At 38.5% G+C, this 22,186-nt stretch overlaps 2 protein-coding genes and 2 long non-coding RNA genes across 5 annotated transcripts; 3 read left to right on the top strand and 1 right to left on the bottom strand.

The window, feature by feature from the left end:
• The first annotated feature begins 330 nt into the window (after positions 1-330).
• LOC143898879 (uncharacterized) lies at positions 331-7,527 on the top strand. 2 transcript variants are annotated; one of them, XM_077408663.1, is made up of 8 exons: positions 341-764; positions 2,707-2,793; positions 5,039-5,074; positions 5,155-5,469; positions 5,564-5,626; positions 5,864-6,044; positions 7,018-7,116; positions 7,360-7,527. In XM_077408663.1, exons 1-8 carry the CDS (start codon positions 477-479, stop codon positions 7,389-7,391), a joined length of 1,101 nt encoding a protein of 366 aa, XP_077264789.1. In that variant the 5' UTR covers positions 341-476; the 3' UTR covers positions 7,392-7,527. The 2 variants fall into 2 exon arrangements, with proteins under 2 accessions (XP_077264791.1, XP_077264789.1); XM_077408665.1 differs by lacking the exons at positions 7,018-7,116; positions 7,360-7,527 and adding an exon at positions 6,393-6,646 and having other exon boundaries at positions 331-764.
• Positions 7,528-8,024: 497 nt separating this feature from the next.
• Positions 8,025-9,309, bottom strand: LOC143898880 (uncharacterized). The gene is made up of 2 exons (XR_013257317.1): positions 8,311-9,309; positions 8,025-8,249 (listed from the first exon to the last, which is right to left on the bottom strand). It is a non-coding gene; the product is annotated as an uncharacterized LOC143898880 (long non-coding RNA).
• Positions 9,310-9,315: 6 nt separating this feature from the next.
• LOC143898881 (uncharacterized) lies at positions 9,316-9,735 on the top strand. The gene is made up of 2 exons (XR_013257318.1): positions 9,316-9,445; positions 9,511-9,735. It is a non-coding gene; the product is annotated as an uncharacterized LOC143898881 (long non-coding RNA).
• Positions 9,736-21,403: 11,668 nt separating this feature from the next.
• On the top strand, positions 21,404-22,135 carry LOC143898883 (uncharacterized). The gene is made up of 2 exons (XM_077408667.1): positions 21,404-21,584; positions 21,669-22,135. The coding sequence occupies exons 1-2, from the start codon at positions 21,479-21,481 to the stop codon at positions 22,133-22,135; spliced, it is 573 nt and encodes a 190-aa protein (XP_077264793.1). The 5' UTR covers positions 21,404-21,478.
• Positions 22,136-22,186: the final 51 nt, after the last annotated feature.

The raw sequence follows: 22,186 nt of genomic DNA on the forward strand, positions 1-22,186 counted from the left end.
CGGTACAGGCCGACACGACAAAAAGATTCAAACAGTGATGATGAATCACCTAGATAGAGTACAGATACCGGTTAAAGTATTTAATCGATGTATTTACAAGGAAATCGTGTTGCGCAGTACCTCATACATTCGTCCACAAAAAACAGATGATACTGTAGTACAAATAAAATCAAAGGAAATAATTAAAATTCACAGCTTTGTACTTGTCAACAATACATGTTACCTATACGGTCGTGAAATGTTAATAACTCCGTGGATGTTTAAGGGAAAAGTACAATTGGACCATTTGTTTGAAGTACAAGACACAGAAGGGGATGTACTAGTTGTTAACGCCGAAAATGTTCAATGCAAAGTAATACACTTTTCTACCGGAATCAAAGACTACATCGCCTTCTTTCCCAAAAATTTGGGAATGTAGAAGATCAATTCCTGTACATTAAAGCGCTTTGTAAAAATAATTTTTGAATGATTTTTTTATGTACTTTGAAGTCGTGTTGAATAAAACAAGGTCCGTTATTTTTAACAATACAATAATGGATTTAATTTTGCATACACACAAAAACAATCTTTGGCAGGCAACAATGGAAAATGAAAACAAAAAAGATGGAAGTAAAGAAAAGGAAAGTTTATGTTTTGAAAGAGACACAGAAGAGAAACGAGAGCAAATAAACAGTCACAAAAAAACATCACAACAGCAAGGTGATTTGCTAAAAAAGAGAAAGAGGCATAGAGAAGAAGATAATGAAGAAGAAAAAGGAAATAAGGTCAGTTACATTAATACAATTTTTAATAATTGTGCAGCGTTTAAGGGGGAAACCTGGTTTAGGAGGCTTAAAAATGCATGACTTTTAGAAAATTTTTTTCAGCTATAATAAAACCAATCACTTCCAAATTTTAAGGGCGTTTTTATTACTTATTTCAACTGAATAAAATAATTTTTTTATTAAAAAATATTGACATCTTTGTTTTAAAAATGGAGTCATGTTGGTAGTGCCAAGCCGTGCAGTTGTTCCACTGTGTACACTCTAGCGATTGTAATTTTTGTTTGAAACCAATAAATCATCAATTTTTTTCTTTAATTTTATGTAATTACCTTCTAGTTAAACCAAAAAAATTAAAAAAAAAACGAAAATTGAATAATTTATACGACTTGGAAAGAAAGTTACGATTTTCACGAAAAAATTTCGACGTTTTCTTCCAATAAAATTAGTCTAATTTAACTTTTTTCAAAAACATTTTAGTTTAACTAATAGAGGTACTAATTTATAAAACAAGCCCAGAAACAGTTCAATCGATTTATTAGATTTTTCTCTATCGTGTACACAAACTAAAAAAAAATGTTTTTACTAATAAAGAGTGGGAATGTAAAAAAATAGTGATAATTGAAAAAAATGTAAAAATGCTGTCACCTCATAACCATATTTTCTAATATAAACAGTTGTATAGGTTATATGTACGAAATGAAATGTTCCCACTCTTCAGAATACGTGCACAAACAATAATGTACCGTTGAAACTGAGATTGAAAGCCTGTAAAAAAAATGTGGGCTTCGAAGAAATTGTGTAAAATATTTTCCACAAAAATATACACGCAGGCTGATGTTATTTCGTTAGACAAAGACAGATAGAGGAAAAACAAAATTAGAAATGTTGACATTAAGGAGGCTCTTACCTCGATCATAAAACGACAGATCTTTATGAAATTAAATTATGTTGTAAAGTGAACCACAACGAACCGATGCCCAAAACTTTAGCATAGGTTGACGATAAAAATCTTAAAAATATCAGTATTGAAATTCGCATTTTTAACACAGGGCATATGGTAAACACTAAAATTTTTGCCGGAAGTGATGTATTTTCTTGGCAAGTTTGCGAGCCAGGTAAACAAAAAACTAAGGAATTGTAGTTAAAATAATAATCTTTCTAATGATAAGAAGAAAACTTGGCGTTGACGATGAGTTATAAAAGATATTGTAGTTTTAATATGACGTACGACAGGTTAGGCGAATGATCTTCCGAGTGTCAAAATCGCGCCAAGTTTCTAACCTCACTTACACATGTCTTTTCTCTGCGCTGTATGGTAGCGGCATAATTATTCTCTCGCGCATCGACAACCTTTATTTACGAGAATTTTCTTTTCATTTTCCCTCTCAGCATTCTCACGTTATATCTTTTTTTTAGCTCCATCTCTTCATCGCATCAATCGCTACAACGCTACACGGCTACACCTCACTTAGCTGCAGACTGCTGCAGACGACGTTGTAACACGCGCATGTTATTATCCTGCTCTTTAGCACTGACGTAGTCAACTGACTTATCGTATAAATTTTAATATTTACACTAATAGAACATATAACTTACTCTTACATTATGCAAAAATCATTATTTATTTTTTTATTTAATTTTCCGATAATTTTATAACCAATTATTAATGATAATTTTTCGGTTGCTACATTGATTAGAGCAGCCGGGTAAGAGCCTCCTTAAAGTTTGCGGAACAGATGTATATTTGCTCCACGCATGACTTTCTCGAGGCTGTAACTCGAAAAGTACTTTGAATTTCGGCCTAAAATTTTAAAAAGATATTCTCAGATAGTGCTACTATCGATTAAGACAACTTCTTGAAATTCGATTTTTTAGACCCTATAAACCAGGTTTTTCCCCTTAAGATATCAACCTGAAATTGAGCACATAACGTATATTCCAGAAAGGTGATAAAAGAATAAAAGTTTTAAAAGATAGTAAAATTAAGAAAAAGTTGAAGGAGGGCATAGCGCAACTGAATCAATCGGAGGTACGTAGATTTATTGTGTATCCCCGTAGGGTTTACAAGGCGTTTTTTATGAGGAACGTACCCAAACCTCTTACAAATCACTCCCTTACGCGCCTGGCCATATGAGACCTTACATTTCATTTATTTCCCCTCCCTTCGTCTTTCATTTATCCATCTCCTTCCGCCTTTTTTGCTTTAGCCATTTCTCCGCTTCCCTCCTTTCTGCCACTGCTCTTTCTCTTTCCTTCCTTCTCTCTCTCTTCTCTCGTTCGCCGCCTTCCCTCCTTCCTATTATGTCTTCGCTCTGAAACAAAAACCCACTTCCTTTTCCCTCCCCTCCTCTTTACTCCAGCCATCTCCCTCCGCCTTCCTTGCTTCTGTCATTTCTCTGCTTCCCTCCCTTCTGCCACTGCTCTCCTCCCCTCTCTCCTTCCTCTCCCTCCTCCCGCTCGCCGCCTTCCCCCCTGTTCCGTCTCCGCTCCTCCCACCTCCCTCTTGCTCTCTTTTCTTCCTATGGCCCTCGTCCTTGTCCGTATCCATACTCTCGCTTCCACCGCTTTATCCTCGTCCATCATCCATCCTCCTCCGTCATCTCCTTTCTTGCCACTCCCCTGTTACTCCTCTTCGTCCTTGCTGGTTCCTTTTCCCTCCCTCTCCACCCGTTGCTCTCATCTGTCTCTCTTTCCTCCTCCTCATCCTGCTCCTCGCTTTCCTCGCACCGCCAGCGCCCCTCCTCTAGTCTCTCCAACCTCACTCCAATCTCCTTTAATTTCTTCCTGCTGCCTTTTCCTTCCCGTCTTATTTCTTCCCTGATTTCCTGCCCTATCTTCCTGACTTCTTTCCTGATCTCCTCCACCCACTCTGTCTCCTCCGACCTTTGCCCCATCCCTGCCATCTTCTCTATTCCTATCCAGTCTTCCTTCTGCTCCTCCACGGTTTTTCTCCTTCGCATCTCCCTTACACTTTTTCCTTTCACCTTCCGTATACCTTCCTCCTTTACACTTCACCTCTGCCAGTGCGTCCAACTTTGTTGCTTCCCTACCTCTCCTCTCAGACCTGCCATCCCAGCTGCCTTCCAGCGCCGCCGTCACACTTTCTTCTATTTGCTGCGCCCTCTATCCTCTCCGCTTTCTCCACACACCTCCCGCTCATTGCCGTCCCGCGCTGCCGTACTAACAAAATCTCCTTAAAATTTGCCTTCCAACCTCTTTCTCCCTCTCCTCTCGCCTCTCGTGCTTGCGTGTGTGTGTGTGTGTGTGTGCGTCCGCTCTTTTCCTCGCTTCTCTTGTCGCTCTCTTACTCTTTTTCCTGTCCACTCTCGCCTTTGTCACCTTTGCCCTTCCATCCGCCATAACCATCTGCCACGTGCTGTCCTTTCACCTTCCCGCATCGACCACATCGACCTGCTTGACTTATCGATTTATCGATCCATATTGTGCACCCGCCTTTACCTTCGTCCGTCGCCTCTTACTCCATCTCCTCCGCCGTCGATACTTTTCTCCGTCATACGTTCTCTTCGCCATCGGCCATACTGCTACCTGCACTACCTGCATGCCATCTACGGACGTTGGCCGTTCACCTCCTCGATCGACTCTATCGATTTCACCCGCTCCATCTCATTGGCCGTCGTGCTGAGCTCTTGTGCGCTCGCCTTAAACCGTTCGTCTCTTGCGCCATCTCCTCCGTCGCCGATATCCCCTCTCTCTTCCTTACCGGCCTGCTCTGCCCGCCGCGCACTCCCGCGTATCGCGTCCTACCGCCCCGCGTGGTGCCAACGTACTCTTTCGGAGCCGTCGACTCCCCGCGCCGGCTCTGACCGATGCATCCCCCGCACTTCCTTCTCGCCGACAGCCAATCAGCGGGTCCCACGTTTCCTCTTCCGTCCGCCGCCTCTCACCTCTTCCGTCTCTGGCGTCCTCTCCCACTTCCTCAACGTCATCCTAACCTCACTCTCAGCATTCTTCTTCCTTCTCGATTTCCGACCGCATTTCCTTGAATCCGCCCTCACCTCCAATGCCTCCGCTTTTTCTCAACCCCCTTCACCTTTTCCTTTACTCCTGCTCTCCACCCCTTCACACACCCACGTCTACAGCACCCTTTCCGCCTCCTCCAACTTTCCACCTGTTCACCCGCCGAGAGCTAACGGGTGACCCCTCAATCGGAGGTACGTTAGAACCGTAACAAATTGTAAAAACTTCATTAGACGAGAATTTATACTATCGCTGCAAATATTCTCTTCATTTACAACTTTATGTTAACTTTTCAGATATCTTCATCAGATGACATCTCAAAAGATTCTAAAGTGAGTAGCAAATTGTAATTGTTATCATCTTATTGTTAGTTCAAACAGGACCTGCTTTCATCAAATCATGTTTTCTGTAGATTTCGGACAGTGTTGCGACACCCCATACAGAGTCTCCGATAAAAAGCGTCAAACTGTCGTCAAATAATTCGTTTACGACAGATAAATACCCGGAAGAATTTCAAGTTTTAAAGTCCCCTTTGGTTGAGGTTTCCTTGGATAGTTCATTAATGCTACCTCCGAACAGTGAATCTCAAACAAAAGATGCGACTCCGCCGAATGAGGCATCAAATTTTGATAAATTGGTCCCTCCTCCGTCGGAGCCGGAGCCGGAATCTGCCGGGCTTTCAAGCATGACTCACTCAGGTTCATCGAATTCGAATAATAATAACAAGGTGTGAAGGCAGAATTACTATCTATTTTTATCTACTGTGAAGTTATTAAGTCACAATTTGCAATGTCCTTTAAAAAAATCTATTATATCCTCAGCATGCAAAACATTCTAAAAAGAAGAAATCGCATCTTACAAAGAAGCACGCCCGTAAAACAAATGTAAGTGAATGCAACTGAGAAGAAATCCTTGAAATTGTAGAAACTTGCTACTGTTTTATCATAACACATTTTCCACCATCATAAAACTTCTTAATAAAGCGGAAAGTTATGAGGAAGCAATATGCAAATATCTGAGTTGGTGCAGGGGTTTCTTTTTTCATTTGTGTCTTATTCTGAATACTGTTAAGTGAGGATAAAAATGTATATATCAAAAATAAAAAAATATCGTATTTATAGGATAAATTGCGCTCAAAGAAGATAGAAAAAGTGGATATTGCTGATTGCCTGCAAAAGCTAAATGAAAAAGTTGAAAAATTAACAAATAAATTTGAAGAATCGGAACAGTCACGTACAAAATTTGAAGCATCAATATTGAAATCCCTCAGCACGATAGAGAGCAACTGGAAGCAGCTACAGAGTAAGTATTTTTTGTTACCTGATAATGGTGAATATTCCAGTCTCCATCCATGCTATTAAAGAAAAATATATTACTAAAAATATATGGATAACAATGGCTTTGAGAGTCTCGGACTCGGTTGTTAATGCGTGTTAATAAAAATACTTTAATTTTGTGATAATGTCATTAAAAATATCATTAAAAAAGTATTTGTAATTGTGAAAAAACTTTCAGTCATAATATTTTTGTCGTTAAAGATATTAAACGTCCTGATTTATCAGGTCAATAAAAGTAGTTTACTTCCAAAATTGTGAAACAAAATTCTTTGTACATGACTCCGTGTTATTACATAATAAATATGTATAAAAGTAGGGGAGACCGGGGCTAAACCGCCAACGGGGTTGAACCGCCAAATCAAATATCTCGGAACCTGGTATATTGTGCGAACTCGCTATTAACATTGTAAACGCTGCTTATGGTACCCATGTGACCAACGGAGTTTCGGCAGGTTACCTGCCGTGTTATGATTTTTACGAGGGCAAACGTGTTTTCGTGGTGAAAAGTGAAATTATCTGCGCGTGGAAATTTTGTAATATCTGCAATAATATTTGCTTTCCAAATCTTGAGGTATGTGATTATAAATGCATGCTGATTATAAAGAGTAATGCATGCTGAACACGAATCCAGTGTAGATTTCTATTATTTCATGGGCAATCAAACCTGAAACTGATTTATCCCGGGGGGGGGTGGCAGTTCAACCCCGGCATTTTTGAGATTTCTATTTTTCCACCGTTGTCGTTTTTGGTCTATACCAGTTAAACAAAGCAACATAGATAAAAATTTCCTATATAAATTTTGTAGCTAAAGGTTTACTCTTTACAGTGGTGTACCACATTTAACTAAAATTATTTATTTTGTTGTTAAAAATTGGCACCGAAAAAAACTGGCGGTTTAACGGTTTAACTCCGGCCTCCCCTAATTTCAAAAATTACAGGTGCTCGTACAGCAGCAGGTGACAATAACAAAAACGTACATCTTGATGACATTAATAAACCTCCACTCCCGGGATTTATCCGTAAAGATGGCAATGAAGGTAAGCCAAAGTATATTGAATTAACAGTTTGGTTGGATAATGTAGTTAGGCTGCAAATGTTATTTCCGCATTAACATGTGGTTTACATTCGCTTCTCTTCAAAATGCCAACGCATTTTTGCAAAAAAAGAATATTCTGAAACTGCTATCTTTCGCATGCTCTTAACTTCCGGCTGCTTCATGTCAGCCTATAAAAAGAAGTTTATTACATGGTGTTTTAAAGAATTTATTTTGAAAATAACAGGTACACTGTGGCCAGAATATTTGGATTTGTAAGATGACTTATGACAATGCCGTCTTTAATGCACGTTCAGACGGGATGTTCGTAAAAAATATGGCTCTCGCTATTTTTGGGGATAAGGAACTGAAAGAATCAAGCGTAACAGGTGCACCATCCAATCGCACCAAGAGTGATCCGAAGCCCTCGCTGAATCCCACAAAGGCACTTGCTGTTCGCGGTAAGTATCCATTTTTATATTGCATTAATAATCAAGTTAATTTAATCGTTCATCTCTATGTGACATCGGCTTAGGGGAGCACTTTTTATTGACTTGTAGTCTTAAAAATTAATGATGCCACAAAACTTTTGTGGAAGCAATAAAAGAAAAGTTGCCAAATGTTCGGAAACAAATTACTTTTTTAATTAATATATTTACACGGGTTTTTTATATTTATTTATATATTTACACGGACGCGTTTAAAATATTGGATTACTATCTTTTTCTAAAAAGGAGATGTGAAGTTTATTAGAATTAAAAATTATAAGGCTCTCGTGATTAAATCGATTAAAGGAAAAGAGGCAGTAAGAGCCGGCGCGGTAAATAGGGCGCAAGTTATATATATTTTTCTTATCGTCAATACATAAAAAATAAAATAAAAAATTCGCGAACGTTTCGACCATTTTTTGTGGTCATCTTCAGCGCAATAAATTAAAAACGTGTAAAATTAAAAACTATATTGTAACGCGGTCATTGGGCTATTGTATACTCGCACGTTGCACGTTCCTTTTTCCATGCGGTCATTCCGGTGTGTGTGCGCTACTCCATAGGCAAGCAACCTTGGGTCTCTCCCAAGTTGGAAGGCTAGGAGGACTATGCTGATGCATTTGGTACTTCATTATATGTTGCGCGATACCTGCGTACATACGGAGCGACTGATTTACGGTTCACATCGATATAAAACTGAAGTTACTTACAATGAAATCGTGAACGGTATAGCGCACAAAACGGTAGACAACAGACGCAAGTTATCTTGGCATTGTTTCGAGAGATAATACTTGATCGTAGAACGGTACAGCGCACAGATAACGGACGCAAACTGTCTCGACAATGTTTCAAGAGGTAATGACCGATCTAATATGTTTCGCTTGTCTCGAGGTTAAAAGATCGATGTATAAGAATTCGGTAACAAACAAATAGCGGTAATGCCAGTTGAGAGATCGATGTATAAGAATATTCGTTGCAAAACAATACCGTACATTTCACGATACCGTACATTCCGCATATTAACGACCAATATAGAAACATCTTAAAAAATCACAAGTTGAGGCTATCATATTATAGCCTGAATAAAATGCAGAATTGTATTAAAACACATAAGGACGCCCTTCCGAAATTTGCACATAGCAACGTAGTATATAAGATTAACTGTGGGGACTGTGATGCTTCTTACGTGGGTCAGACCGGTAGGCAACTACAAACCAGAATTAAAGAACATCAGGCCCACATAAGAAAGAACACAACCAGTCGCTCGGTAATCACAGAACATAGATTAGAGTCTGGTCATGATTTCGAGTGGAATGCGGTGGAAATTTTGGACAGCGAACCATATATCAGTAAACGGTTAATATCTGAAATGATATGTATAAAAAGACAGAAGAATGGTCTGAATATGCAGACGGACACCGAGGATTTACCCGAAAACTATCTCGATGTAATCGAGGGACTTCCAAAAATTTGAGAGCCCCTCGTTTCACGCTTTATTTATTATATTATTTTGAATTTGTATTATACATAGATTACCGTATTACAAGGTCTTTGACTGACATCACCGTTATTTGTTTTGCAACGAATATTCTTATACATCGATCTCTCAACTGGCATTACCGCTATTTGTTTGTTACCGAATTCTTATACATCGATCTTTTAACCTCGAGACAAGCGAAACATATTAGATCGGTCATTACCTCTTGAAACATTGTCGAGACAGTTTGCGTCCGTTATCTGTGCGCTGTACCGTTCTACGATCAAGTATTATCTCTCGAAACAATGCCAAGATAACTTGCGTCTGTTGTCTACCGTTTTGTGCGCTATACCGTTCACGATTTCATTGTAAGTAACTTCAGTTTTATATCGATGTGAACCGTAAATCAGTGTGTCGCTCCGTATGTACGCAGGTATCGCGCAACATATAATGAAGTACCAAATGCATCAGCATAGTCCTCCTAGCCTTCCAACTTGGGAGAGACCCAAGGTTGCTTGCCTATGGAGTAGCGCACACACACCGGAATGACCGCATGGAAAAAGGAACGTGCAACGTGCGAGTATACAATAGCCCAATGACCGCGTTACAATATAGTTTTTAATTTTACACGTTTTTAATTTATTGCGCTGAAGATGACCACAAAAAATGGTCGAAACGTTCGCGAATTTTTTATTTTATTTTTTATGTATTGACGATAAGAAAAATATATATAACTTGCGCCCTATTTACCGCGCCGGCTCTTACTGCCTCTTTTCCTTTAATCGGTGAAGTTTATTGTTGTCGCTTTTCCGCGATGCCGATTGGTTCTCTTGCTGCGCTTACTTCATTTGCAGCTGTCATTGTATATTTTGACAGTTGTGTATAATAGGGTTAATAGTGAAATGTTAAAGATAAATAGCACGCGCGTAGCGCGCGTATGTAGTGTCTAGTGTATTTAAATAACGTGTAGAAAAGTTATTTTTTTAAACACCACCGAACAACCACTCTCGTGTGATTTCCATAGCGCTATTTTTATGTCGTACTCACGCGATCACGTATTTTTTAGCCTTTTCTTAGGGTGACCTGCATGTAGGTCACACCCCAAATTGTTAATCCAATGTTTTAAAAGGCATATATTTTTCTTAAAAAATTTTAAACAGATTGATGCACTTCGTAAAATTTAGCGTTTACCCCAAGATATGTACCCCCCAAAAAATAATTTAATTATACTTTTTGTTACTGTGTGTCGGTTGGTGTTCCATATGATATAACCTTCATAGAAGTAAATATATTTTACAGATATATTCAGGTACTTTTTGGAGTCATATCGTCGCTATGATAAGGACAAGATTGAAGAGTTGGTAGGGGATTACCAAACGTTTATAAGACAAAAAATCTCTGACATGAACAGAGTCACCAAACGCGTCGTGAAAACGACAAGTAAGTTAATAGATTTATAATTTTTTGTAGACAACAATAGGACGAGCTAACTACGACTTACTCCCAAGTCATGATTTAAGCCTATTCTACAATTGCATAAACGTAGGGTTGTAGGATTAGGAGTAGTGGTGTAGTAGTGGAGTAGTAGTGGAGTAGTAGTGGAGTAGGAGTAGTAGGATGTTGTACAACGGATCAATCTACAATAGAGTAAAAATACCGTTATAAACTTGATTACAGCAACCTGCAAACAGAGTGCAGTTTTTTGTTCCAAACTTGGAGCAGTACTTTCTTCGATAAAAACGGTAAAAACAAAAAACACTACAATAAAAAAAGAATTTTTAACTTGAGATCTTGAGAGTTGTTTTCACGTGTATTTCGATAAAAAGAATGATGGCGGCGTGGTCACGTGAATAACAGCACTCTGGTTAGTTGGCTCATATGTTTACATCTAGCGTAGTCGTGAAAGATGAAGTTCAACCATCTTCCACAACACGCTCTACAACCGGAAGTACCGCTTTACAACCACGCCTTACAAAACTCTTACAACTATTTACGACCACGTTTATGCAATTGTAGAATAGCCTTTATTTCCAGTAAAAATTTAGTTTGATAAAGATTTAAAATTTGGAAACAATATAAAAAGTAAGTTAAAGGCTTATGTGTGTTGTAGACAAAAAAAGACCAAAAAATAAGAGCGCACCTCCAGGTAACTGTGACAAAAATCGTAGCAACAGCAACAGCAGCAGCAGCAGCAGCAACAGCAGCAGTAGCAGTTCTAGCAGTGACAACAGCGATGACAACAGCGATGACTGATTTGTCATTTTCCCCTTTTTCCCCTTTTTCACGTTACATTTCTTTTTTTTTACCGATAATATATCGTACTCACATTTCTTTACTGCTGTGTACTCGGACTTGCCGCTATCATCGGTTACGCTTCTTTATAAGATTTGTGTTTCATTATTATTTCGCTGAACTAATCGAACTTTGTGAGTCGGGTCGAGTCAGCAAATCGAATACGCTATAAGTGATTTTTGTATAAAAATTATTAAATGTATTTGACAATTTAACAATTTATTTATTACGATAGAATAAATAGATATTACAAAATCATTAAACAGTAATGCATATTTATTTAAAAATTATTATAATATTGTTAAAAATTATAAGTATTAATTTTAATATATTTATTTGATGTAAAAACTGTTTATAATTAGAAAATAATTATTTTTTAATTTTTAAAATATCGATTATTTTGTTTATTTCTATAACGTATTTTTTACTTGGTTTCACGTTTATAACGTTTGTTTACAACGATTGAAAACATTCTCGTCCTAAAGTAACTGCATCGGAAAAATCAAATGTAAACTGATACAAACTAGAGTGAGGTTTTCACAAAACAAAAATGCATATACCGATAGGTGCAGATAAAAAAATTATTTGCAAATACGGATAAATCGTCGAATGACTATTTTTCGACCCGATAATCCATATAGCGACCGATTGAAGGCAGTCTTATCTATAAAAGTGGCTACATTTGAAAAATCCAATGTAAACTAATACTTAATTAACCCGTATTTACTGATACAAACTAGAGTGAGGTTTTCACAAAGCACAAATGCATACCGATAGGTGCAGATAAAAAATTGTTTGTAAATACGGATAAATCGTCGAATGACTAATTTTCGACCCGAGAATCCATATAGCGACCGATTGAAGGCAGTTTCATCTAGAAAAGTGACTGCATTGGAAAAATCCGATGTAAACAGACACTTATTTAACCGTATTTACTGATAAGAATCGAATTTGTATTGAGGTCGAACTTTTCACAATACGAATATGTGCATATAAAAAGTACTTTGCAGATACGGATTCACGCTCTTTGAACCAAAGATACTTTTTAAATATGACAGTCCATATACAGAATGATTGCTGCCGAAATCTGATTAAAACATATACGTTCCTCTATAATCTCTATATATTGATCGTGTTGTAAGTCCTGATAAAATCCTAGCTTGTAAGTGCAAGTTTATTCCAATTGAGTTCAATAAAAAATTTAAATTTTAAGGTATGTGCAATTGTTGATTAAAAACAATCAAATCATTAAAATTATTTGCAATTGCAGATAAAAGACGACCAAAGTTTGAAGAATATCTGCAATCTCAGATTGACCTGCGTCGAGTTTCTTTGGAGTTCTATCTGTTTGTATGAGTTGTAATAGATACATATAAAATTTGATTGAATCAACAAATTCCAAAAATCATCAATTCTATCAGAAGTTATGAGAGATTCCAAGGACAAAAACACATTATTTTCAGATAGAATATATTTTTTTAATCAGTTTCTATCGGTTCTTTGCAACAGGGTTTGCGAAGTATTGCTCTTGCATCGACGTTTTTGACTTAACTGTCGATGAAGTACTTACTACCTATACATTTTCTTTTCCTTGCACAGAACATGCCTCCGAAATCCTCTCATATGTAATAGTTTATTATATTAGATTACGTATGCGACAATACGCTTTTCAAGAAAATCAAAAAATGCAAAAACAATTTGTACAGAAAAAAAATTGTCGAAATTGACAAACCAATAAAGCATTTCTTATATAAAAGTACTTTTTTATTCCCTTAAAATAATAAAATAAGTATATTTTTCCTTATGCAGTTTCCACAGTATTTGAAAAACAGGTTTTATTAAAGAATCAACCGTCGTTACTTACCCTCACTTGCAAACAAAACTATATCATTTTGCAAATGTCATATTTTACATTTAAAATACATTAATATATTATATTATAAATTATTATTATATTAATATATTATAGCATTATAGATTATTAATACATTAATTATTTTACATTTTACATTTTCTAAATTGGAAGTTTGTATTATAAAAATAGTAGTCAAGAGACACGGTAGTGTCTCACACCAAGTGGCATTACTTTCCCGCAGTGCCTCTCGTGGCGGCAAAGCGAATTACAAGTTGCTTCAATAAGCGACCTACCCCCTCCAGTGGAGTTTCCAGACCTGTATGTAAGACCGTGGTCTAACCTAACACTATAATTAAGCGTTCCTAAACTGTCCTAAACGCTGCGCGATTGTACCAAAAACCTCTATAATCTCGACAACTGACCCTTCTCCCTTCCTCAAAATTTACAGGTGCACTACTCGTATTATACTTAAATTTTTCTTCGAAAGGGGTCGCAATAAATCTAACCTAGTACGTAATTTCCGCGAAAATAACGGGATGACGCGTGGCTCAGTGCCTACGCGAATGATTAGTAACACCAAGGTCCGTGGTTCGAATCCGACCCGGCCTTCGTCCCATATATGCTTTGTTGAGAAGTTTTTTCCGATTAAGATTCTTATGGATTAATGATCTGCACGATTGGGAATCGGAAAGGATTCACAATCTGCAAGGTTTAAGATTCGTAAAAAGGATCAAAAAGATTATGAACGTGTGTATCACGGTGGTAGTGTAAATGAATGAATGACTAGATCTACATTGCTTGTGCTAATTACCTTAGGGTACAAGGCACCTTATTTCCTCATCCGAGGAATGTAACTGATAAAACCCCCCCCCCTTCCGCGAAAATAACATTTCCGCCGGCGAAGTATTTGTTGTCGCATGAGGCGTATTTCTATATTGTAACAACAATCTTTGCAATTCTACATGTACATTCGTTGAAGTACATCGCATTCGCTTCAATGAATTTTTAAGCGTTTGTACGTAACGCTCCGCTTGGCCATTGGTCGCATGATGATAGGGGGCTATTAACTTCTGTGCAATCCCATTGGATAACAAGAAATCTTTGAATTCTTTAGACGTAAAAGTTTTAGCATTTATCTGAAACAAAATATCTAGGTAAACCGTGCATTGCAAAAATTTGCCGAGTAAGATTTATCGTCGTACGTGACGTTAAATCTTTAACAATATGTATTTCCGGCCATTTTGAAAAAGAATTGACCAGAATGTAAAAATATTGACCTAAAAATGGTCCTGCAAAATCGACATGTACATACACGCTCGAACGGCGTTAAAGACGGTTCCCATATATGCGAAACATCCTTTGAAGGATTGTTTTGAAACTCATTGCAATCTTTACAGTTTGCAACTAATTTCTCGATATCTTTATCAATTTTCTGCCACCAGACATATCTTCTAGCTAAGTGTTTCATCCGGACGATGCCAAAATGACCTGTATGCAGTTCCTGCAGAATTTTCTTTTGTAAATTAAATGGAATAACCACCCTAGATTCCCGGAAAATAACCCCGTCCTGCAATGTAAATTCGTTCAGGTTAATCGAATGGAAAGTTCTTTCTTTCCCTGTAATTTTTCCCGTTTTCAAAAATTGTAGAACTGTGGATAATTCCTTATCCTTTTCTGTAGCTGTAGCTACCTCTGACGCTTTTACTGGCAATGAATCAAATGTACCTGACTGAAAACTATCTACCAAATCAACTTCATTCGTTTCCTGTGGAATGGGTAATCTAGATAAACAATCCGCGTTTGCATGTAACTCCGATTTTCTGTATTTAATTTTGTAATTGAAATTTTGTAAAAATAATGCATAATGCTGCATACGTAATGCTGTAAAAATCGGAAGACTTTTTGTTGGCAAAAAAAATTGTGTAAGTGGACGATGATCAGTAATCAAAATAAATTTAGCACCCTGTAAATACTGGTGGAACTTCTTAACTTCATAAATAATTGCATATGTCTCTTTATCAATTTGTGAGTATCGTCTCTTAGTAGGCGAAAGTGTCTGTGAGGCGTACTGTATAGCTCTCTCCGAGCAGTCTGGATAGATGTGCGATAAAACCGCACATACCCCGTAAGAACTCGCGTCTGTAGTTACCGTTACTGGCAACCGTGGATCAAAATGTACTAAACATTTAGAACTAATAAACGCATTCTTTGCATCTTGAAAACTCTTCTCGCATTGAAAAGTCCATTAAAATTTAGTATCTTTTTGAAGCAAATTATTTAATGGGTATAAGAATGAACTCAATTTAGGGATGAATCTCCCATAATAATTAATCATCCCCAAGAAACTACGAACTTCCGAAACATGGAAAGGTCTCTTCTTGAGATTTATTGCTTCTATTTTTACCGGATCCTTACGTAATCCGTCTTTATTAATAATGTATCCGCAGTACGAAATTTGCGGCATAAAAAATTCACTCTTTTCCATATTTACGCGAATATTGTATTTTTCCAAACGACTTAAAATTAAACGCAACTTTTGTAGATGATTTTTCGTATCAATGCCTGCGACGCGTATGTCATCGAGAAAAACTACTACTCCCGGAATATCTTTTAATATATTTTCAATGGTGCGTTGTCATATCGCTGGCGCTGCTGCGACACCATACATTAAACGCGTAGAACTATATAGAGACCGTGCGTGCTCAAAGTTAACAGGGAACGGTCTTCCGGCCAAACCTTTAATTGTAAATAGGCCTGTAGCAAATCTATTTGAGAAAAAAACGGTACCACCGGCCATGGAAATCAGTAATTCATCCGCCGTAGGTAACGGATGTTCGTCGATCAATAACTGTGGATTCAGTGTTACGCTGAAATCTCCGCAGATACGTATACTTGTCCGCTCTTTTTAATAACCGGAACTATGGGTGTAGCCCATTCGGAATGATCAACTTTTTCTAATATTCCTTCAGAAATTAATCTATCTAATTCCTCCTCCACCAAAGAACGTAAACGGAAAAGAACTTGGCGCGCTTTAATAAACACAGGCTTTGCTTTATCTTTTAGCGTAAGCCTTGCTTGCATATCCCTGCCAAAAATGACCGATTAAATCCGATTAAAAATTTTGAATCCGCATGAATCTGGATTCTTGATCCGGAAATCACGGATTTATAACGATTACACCGATCAAAACCGATTGAAACGGATTGGTATTCAACAATGTAATTTCAATCGGTTCCTATCGGTTTGAATCGTTACACGCAGAAAATTTTTTTGGAAAATACCAGTATACACGAACAAAGTAAATACCATACTAATCTTGCACGGCTAAAATATAGTCATAATATGCAAAAAATTTCAAGAAAATATAGGAAATTTAGAGAGCAAAGAATAAAAATATGGCTGATGGACAGAAAACGAGATGTCTGTTGCAGTCATGGCAAAAACACAAGTTGCTGTTATAGGCTGTGGCGGTCAGCTGTCTGCCACGAGCGAACTTGAGAACGCTGTAGAAACCCTGCCGAGCTACCCTAGATATAGGGGTCGATGTTGAATCTTAATCACGCGAGAATATACCGGCGATGCGCCGCGTAGCGGGCGCAAGCCGAACCCTTTCGCCGCGCGAGCCCGCGTTGCCGCTCGCGCCGCGCGCCTTCCGTCGTCTATAAACATATCAGTATAGAACTTTTTTTACTTTTCTCATATTTCCTTGTTAGTATGGCAAACTTATTTACCTTTAGGTTACAATTAAGATGTATCTGATCAAACTATTACTTTTCTTTGTCATATATTAATTTCCGGTTGAATACGCGTATATTCTACCGGTGTGATGTAAATCTAGTACATTTTATTATGAGTATTCTACATTATTCGAGAAAAATTTTCTGCGTGTATGATATTTCATAACGATTATACCGATTGGAAACGATTGAAACGGATTCGTACTCAAAGATGTAATTTCACTCGTTTTCTATCGGTTTGAATCAGTCTAAATTGTTATGATTTCGTGAACTCCAAAATCACGAAATTATAATGATTTAAACGGATTGACTGAGACCGATTCAAACTGATAAAATCCGTGAATTCCGGATATATAAACAGGATTATTTACTACTTTATTATAATTCCATTCTTTGTACTACAAATTTATTACAATGTGCAGTATTTATTTAACCCTTCGAAAACACACCTTTTTTTTCATTTACGGAGAATCTGACTCTACACACACTTTGATCGTCCACCATTTTAAATTGACGAGTGCAATCAGCTTTAAAAAATTCCCAGATGTACTTGAAAAATTGTTAAATTAATTGATATAAATAAAAAGTGCCATTGGAATTATTTACATATTTTAAAAAAATAAAAAAAAATTTTGTTTTTTTTTTAATTTTTTAAAATATGTAAATAATTCTAAGGGCACTTTTTATTTATATCAATTAATTTAACAATTTTTCAAGTACATCTGGGAATTTTTTAAAGCTGATCGCACTTGTCAATTTAAAATGGTGGACGATTAAAATGTGTGTAGAGTCAGATTAACAGTGTTCTTTAAAAAAAAAAAAAAGTTTTTTACAAAAAAATTTAATTTTTTTGTTTAATATTTTTGGTTAAAATTTTTTTGGCAAAAAAAAAGAAAAAAAGAGTCAAATTAACCCTGTGTGTTCTCGAAGGGTTAAATAAAGGCATTTTACAGTTTTGCAAATATGGAATTCATGACTTTACAAAAGGAAATCCTGTAGTAAGAACTCTATTACGTAAAAATGATGTGTTATATACAATTTTAATGATTAAAGCGGATTTAATCCAATTCACATAGCTACTTTCACTACCCAATTTAAATGAATTAAGCGCAGATACGATTGAAACCGATTGAGTATTAGAATTTAGATGAATCCGGAAATATCGTATTAAATCCGATTTCGGTGTTGTATTAAAATTTCACGATTGATGCGGATTCAATACAATTCATGTGGTCATTTTATTTACCCGATTAAAATGAATTAAGATTAATACAATTGAAACCGATTCAGTCGGATTCAGATGAATCCGGAAATATCGCATTAAATCCGATTTTGGTGTTGTATTAAAATTTTACGATTGATGCGGATTCAACACGATTCATGTGCTTACTTTATTCACCCAATTAAAATGGATGTGCATTAATACGATTGAAACTGATAACGACGGATTCAGATTAATCCGGAAATGCCGAATTAAAAACGATTCCGATTGATTTGTTATTAGAACCAATTCACTTCCGTTTCGTGCGCGACCGAGGTACCCTCGGGACACGAAGTAGGCCGGGACCACCCTGTCCAGGGCGCGGGGCAAGAACCAAGGAGGTAGCGGAAAGAGGGTTCAAAAAACGCTCGCCGGGTTATTCTGACAAACACACTTTATTGCACATAAGAGTACTGATCGCACTCACGCACCCGAGCACCCGGAGCATTCGCGGGATGGCGGGACGGAAATCTTGAGTCGCTCCTTCTGTCCGCGTGGCTCGCGAAACGGAAATCTTGAAGAGCGGTAGATGACCGCCCTCGCGTTCGGAGATCTTGCTCGCGGTCAACGGATATCTTGGCGCGAAGCAGACGAGCGACCGCGGTCACGAGGTGCGAGATGCTCAGGCTTTCTTTTTGTCTCGGGTACGCGATAGTGAGTTCGCGTTTTACACAATCACTATACGCTTTACATTCACGCTGATGGTCCGTGTTCACAAACGGCGCGGCACGACAAAATGGCCGCGAGAGAGGGGTCGATATCGGGATCGAACTCCCTGCGCTGAGTTATTGAGAAGTGCTCGCTTGCACTTACGCTCGGTTATCACAACACTTGTTGCAATCACTATACCCGGGCTGACTGCGGGTGACGGTCTCGTTCGCCGTCTGTACGTTCTTCTAGATGAGGATCACGGTACCGCACGCGGTGATCACGTGATCCTTTTGTGCGCGTTGCCCACTCGATTGCGGGCGACAAATCTCGTCAATCTCGTATGACGAGAGATAGTGCGCGACGACTAATGCCGCTCGCGACGACACGTTTACGCTCGAAATTACCCCTCGCACCGGGCTTCTCGCGTCCCTCAATACCGAACTCCTCGCAGTCGGAAAACGGCTCACTCTTCGCGGCACGAGTGAAAGAGCGATTCGAGATGTTTCACGCGGCGATCTCACGGATGCGGCTCGCGATGAAACTTGATTACGGACTTCACGTACTGGCGGTCGAGACCACTCCCGATAGGCACAATGTCGCGAACGCCCGGCTCGATGTGTCTCTTTTCGCGGCAGAGAACAGAAGAGAGCGCGGATCGATATCGATTATCCTTCGTCCCGATAAGAGACCCTCGGCGGGGGTATGGGCCTCACGAAGGGCGAATCACATTGATCCGCGATGTAACGCGTTGCGCGGTATACATATTTAGGAATACGCCTGCGCGTTTTGCAATCGCGCTGTCGAAACGGTCAGCGCGATATTCGGGTGATCTCGGATAAAGTCGAGTCAAGCCCGAGGGTTGTTTGTGCTTGCGCCAGGGGCGATTACTTTCGCGACAGCGCCCTGCCACCTGATTTTACCTTAATCCTAAACAACTTCCAATCGGGCATCCGATTAACCGGATTGAAAACGCATTCATTCCGATTTAATTTCACCAAATTTAATACGGAACCAATCGGATTTAATCGGTCATTTTTAACAGGGATTCGTAATTTTTGCAATGGCCGGATTTGTTAAATTAGAAAATTCTTTCAATAACTTTTGTAATTCTAAATTACTCGCGTCATCAACTTTGTGCAATGTATGTAATTGTCCCAGAAATTGAATGCGCCTTCCAAACGCATTTGCCACTTCGAAAACTGTCCTACCGTAGGATCGAAAAGCTCGATTGTAAACGTATTCGGTGCATGTGCCATTGTACTTATCTTTCGCGGAAGTTTTCACTACGTTCTTTACTTCTTGAACGTACGTGAATTTGCGTTCGTGCCACGTGTGTCTCCCAAAATGGCCGCGCGTAATGGTCGCGGTACTGGAAAATGATGCAATCTTGAGACACTTTTCAATCGCTGAATTTGACCGTCCTCGTCACCAATTGTTGTGTATGTGCCGCCCTTCAGAGGCAAGCCGAACATGTACTGGTGTGAATCCAATAAATGGTAAGGAAAGGCGAGTAATGAATGTACACTGCGTCTCCCTTTAGAACACTATATATTGTACGTGTAATACGTGGCACGGTTGCTTGCATAATGCTCCCTGGCGACACGCGTGTCGCCCGCATCAAGACGTCTGCGCATCGGACTGCGCAGCTAGGTAATGCGCGCTACCTATGGGGACGCGCGCACATGTGAAGCTCACACAACAGCGCTCATCATTATTTTACAGCAAAATTTTGATAAAACGGTGATCTTCTCAGATTCTAAGAGCGTCCTGGAAAATGTCCGCTCTAACACGGCGAATCAACGGAACTACATCATCCCTTGGATTAAGGAGAAAATTTTCCAGATCTCAGAGCTAGAGGCATTAACCTTCAATTAATGGATTCCGGCCCATAGAGGCATTAAGGCTCGTCTACACGACAAAGCGTAAGACGGCGTAAGACGGCGTAAGGGCGCAGGCGCAGGCGCAAGAAGTTTGTACCTGATCATAGCGGCGCGGCGCAACGGCGCAGGAGAAATAAATTATTTTTATTTCCAACGCTTGCGTCCACGTTACGCCGACTGTTTTGAAGGTTAAATTACCCTCATCATCAGTTGCTACAAGTACTGACACGTGATATATCGTGGATCGTTTGTCGTGCTTGTTGCACGGTCTTTGCTAGAGTTTATGCGAAAGTCCTCGTGCTATCACTGTAAGTATTTTACATATATATATATATATATATATATATATATATATATATATTTGTTACAATGTAAATAGCATCTAATTCAAAATAATATTCGGAACAGAGAGAAGTATACACGTGGATCTGTCTGCAAGTCACATCGTTCGTTGTGCTGCCTTCCAGAGGTTATCCTCATCAGTTGCTACAAGTATGTGAATACATCGTGGATCGTTCGTCGTGCCTGTTGCACGGTCTTTACTGGAGTTTATGCGAAAGTCCTCGTGCTATCACTGTAAGTATATTCATACATATATATATATATATATATATATATATATATTTGTTACAATGTAAATAGCATCTAATTCAAAATAATATTCGGAACAGAGAGAAGTATACGTGGATCTGTCTGCAAGTCACATCGTTCGTTGTGCTGCTTTGATGGCCGATGCTATCCGTGAAGAAACTTTTATGTCTGAAGAAGAAGTATTATCGCCGGCTTTACCTTTATGTAGTGTGAACAGTGTGAACGTTGAAAACATGGAAGGTTATAATGAGGAAGAAAGTAATGAAGCAATATTTTTTATTTAACATAATGATATTTTATTAAAGGTTATTTATTATTGCATAGGTTTCGACTCAGACATCACTAATACAAGTGGAACCAACATATCCAATGAAACAGAAGGAAATGAATGTGCAATTCAGAAAGCATCAGAAGATACCGCCTCAGTAACAAGTCTGAAAACCATGGCGACCTCTATTCAGCCGGCCAAAACAGTGCCTCCAAAAGATCCTGTGAAGAAGAAGAAGCGGGATTGTGAGAAAACAAATGACGTACTTTCTCAGTCATCAAAAGATGTTTCATTTCTGGCTGCATCTCTGGGTGCAGCCCTTGAAAGGTTTGGACCATCACAGCCAGTACAGCCAGCACCCCATTCTGGTGGCCCTAATATGTCATCAGATATAGAAGCAATGTTAGGTTTTGTAGCCGTTGCACTTAATAGAGTATCTGAGGAAGAACGGCTGTCATGTGTCATGGACATGGTGGCAGTTGTGAAAAACTACACTAATAAACATTCAGGGGATTATGAATGAAACTCGTGTTGAGATACTTAAATGTATGAGCGTTGGTTCAATGCAGCTGTG

Source organism: Temnothorax americanus, unplaced genomic scaffold (assembly GCF_048541705.1).
Source record: "Temnothorax americanus isolate GAGA-0224 unplaced genomic scaffold, ASM4854170v1 Scaffold240, whole genome shotgun sequence".
NCBI classification, from domain to species: Eukaryota; Metazoa; Arthropoda; class Insecta; order Hymenoptera; family Formicidae; genus Temnothorax; species Temnothorax americanus.

What these genes read in the sequence shown, in the direction of transcription:
- LOC143898879 (XM_077408663.1), top strand. Translation starts at nt 477, where the DNA reads ATGTACTTTGAAGTCGTGTTGAATAAAACAAGGTCCGTTATTTTTAAC. An exon ending in ACATCTCAAAAGATTCTAAA is followed by an intron (nt 5,075 to 5,154) that starts GTGAGTAGCAAA and finishes TGTTTTCTGTAG; the next exon opens with ATTTCGGACAGTGTTGCGAC. An exon ending in AGCACGCCCGTAAAACAAAT is followed by an intron (nt 5,627 to 5,863) that starts GTAAGTGAATGC and finishes TCGTATTTATAG; the next exon opens with GATAAATTGCGCTCAAAGAA.
- LOC143898883 (XM_077408667.1), top strand. Translation starts at nt 21,479, where the DNA reads ATGGCCGATGCTATCCGTGAAGAAACTTTTATGTCTGAAGAAGAAGTA. An exon ending in GAACGTTGAAAACATGGAAG is followed by an intron (nt 21,585 to 21,668) that starts GTTATAATGAGG and finishes ATTATTGCATAG; the next exon opens with GTTTCGACTCAGACATCACT.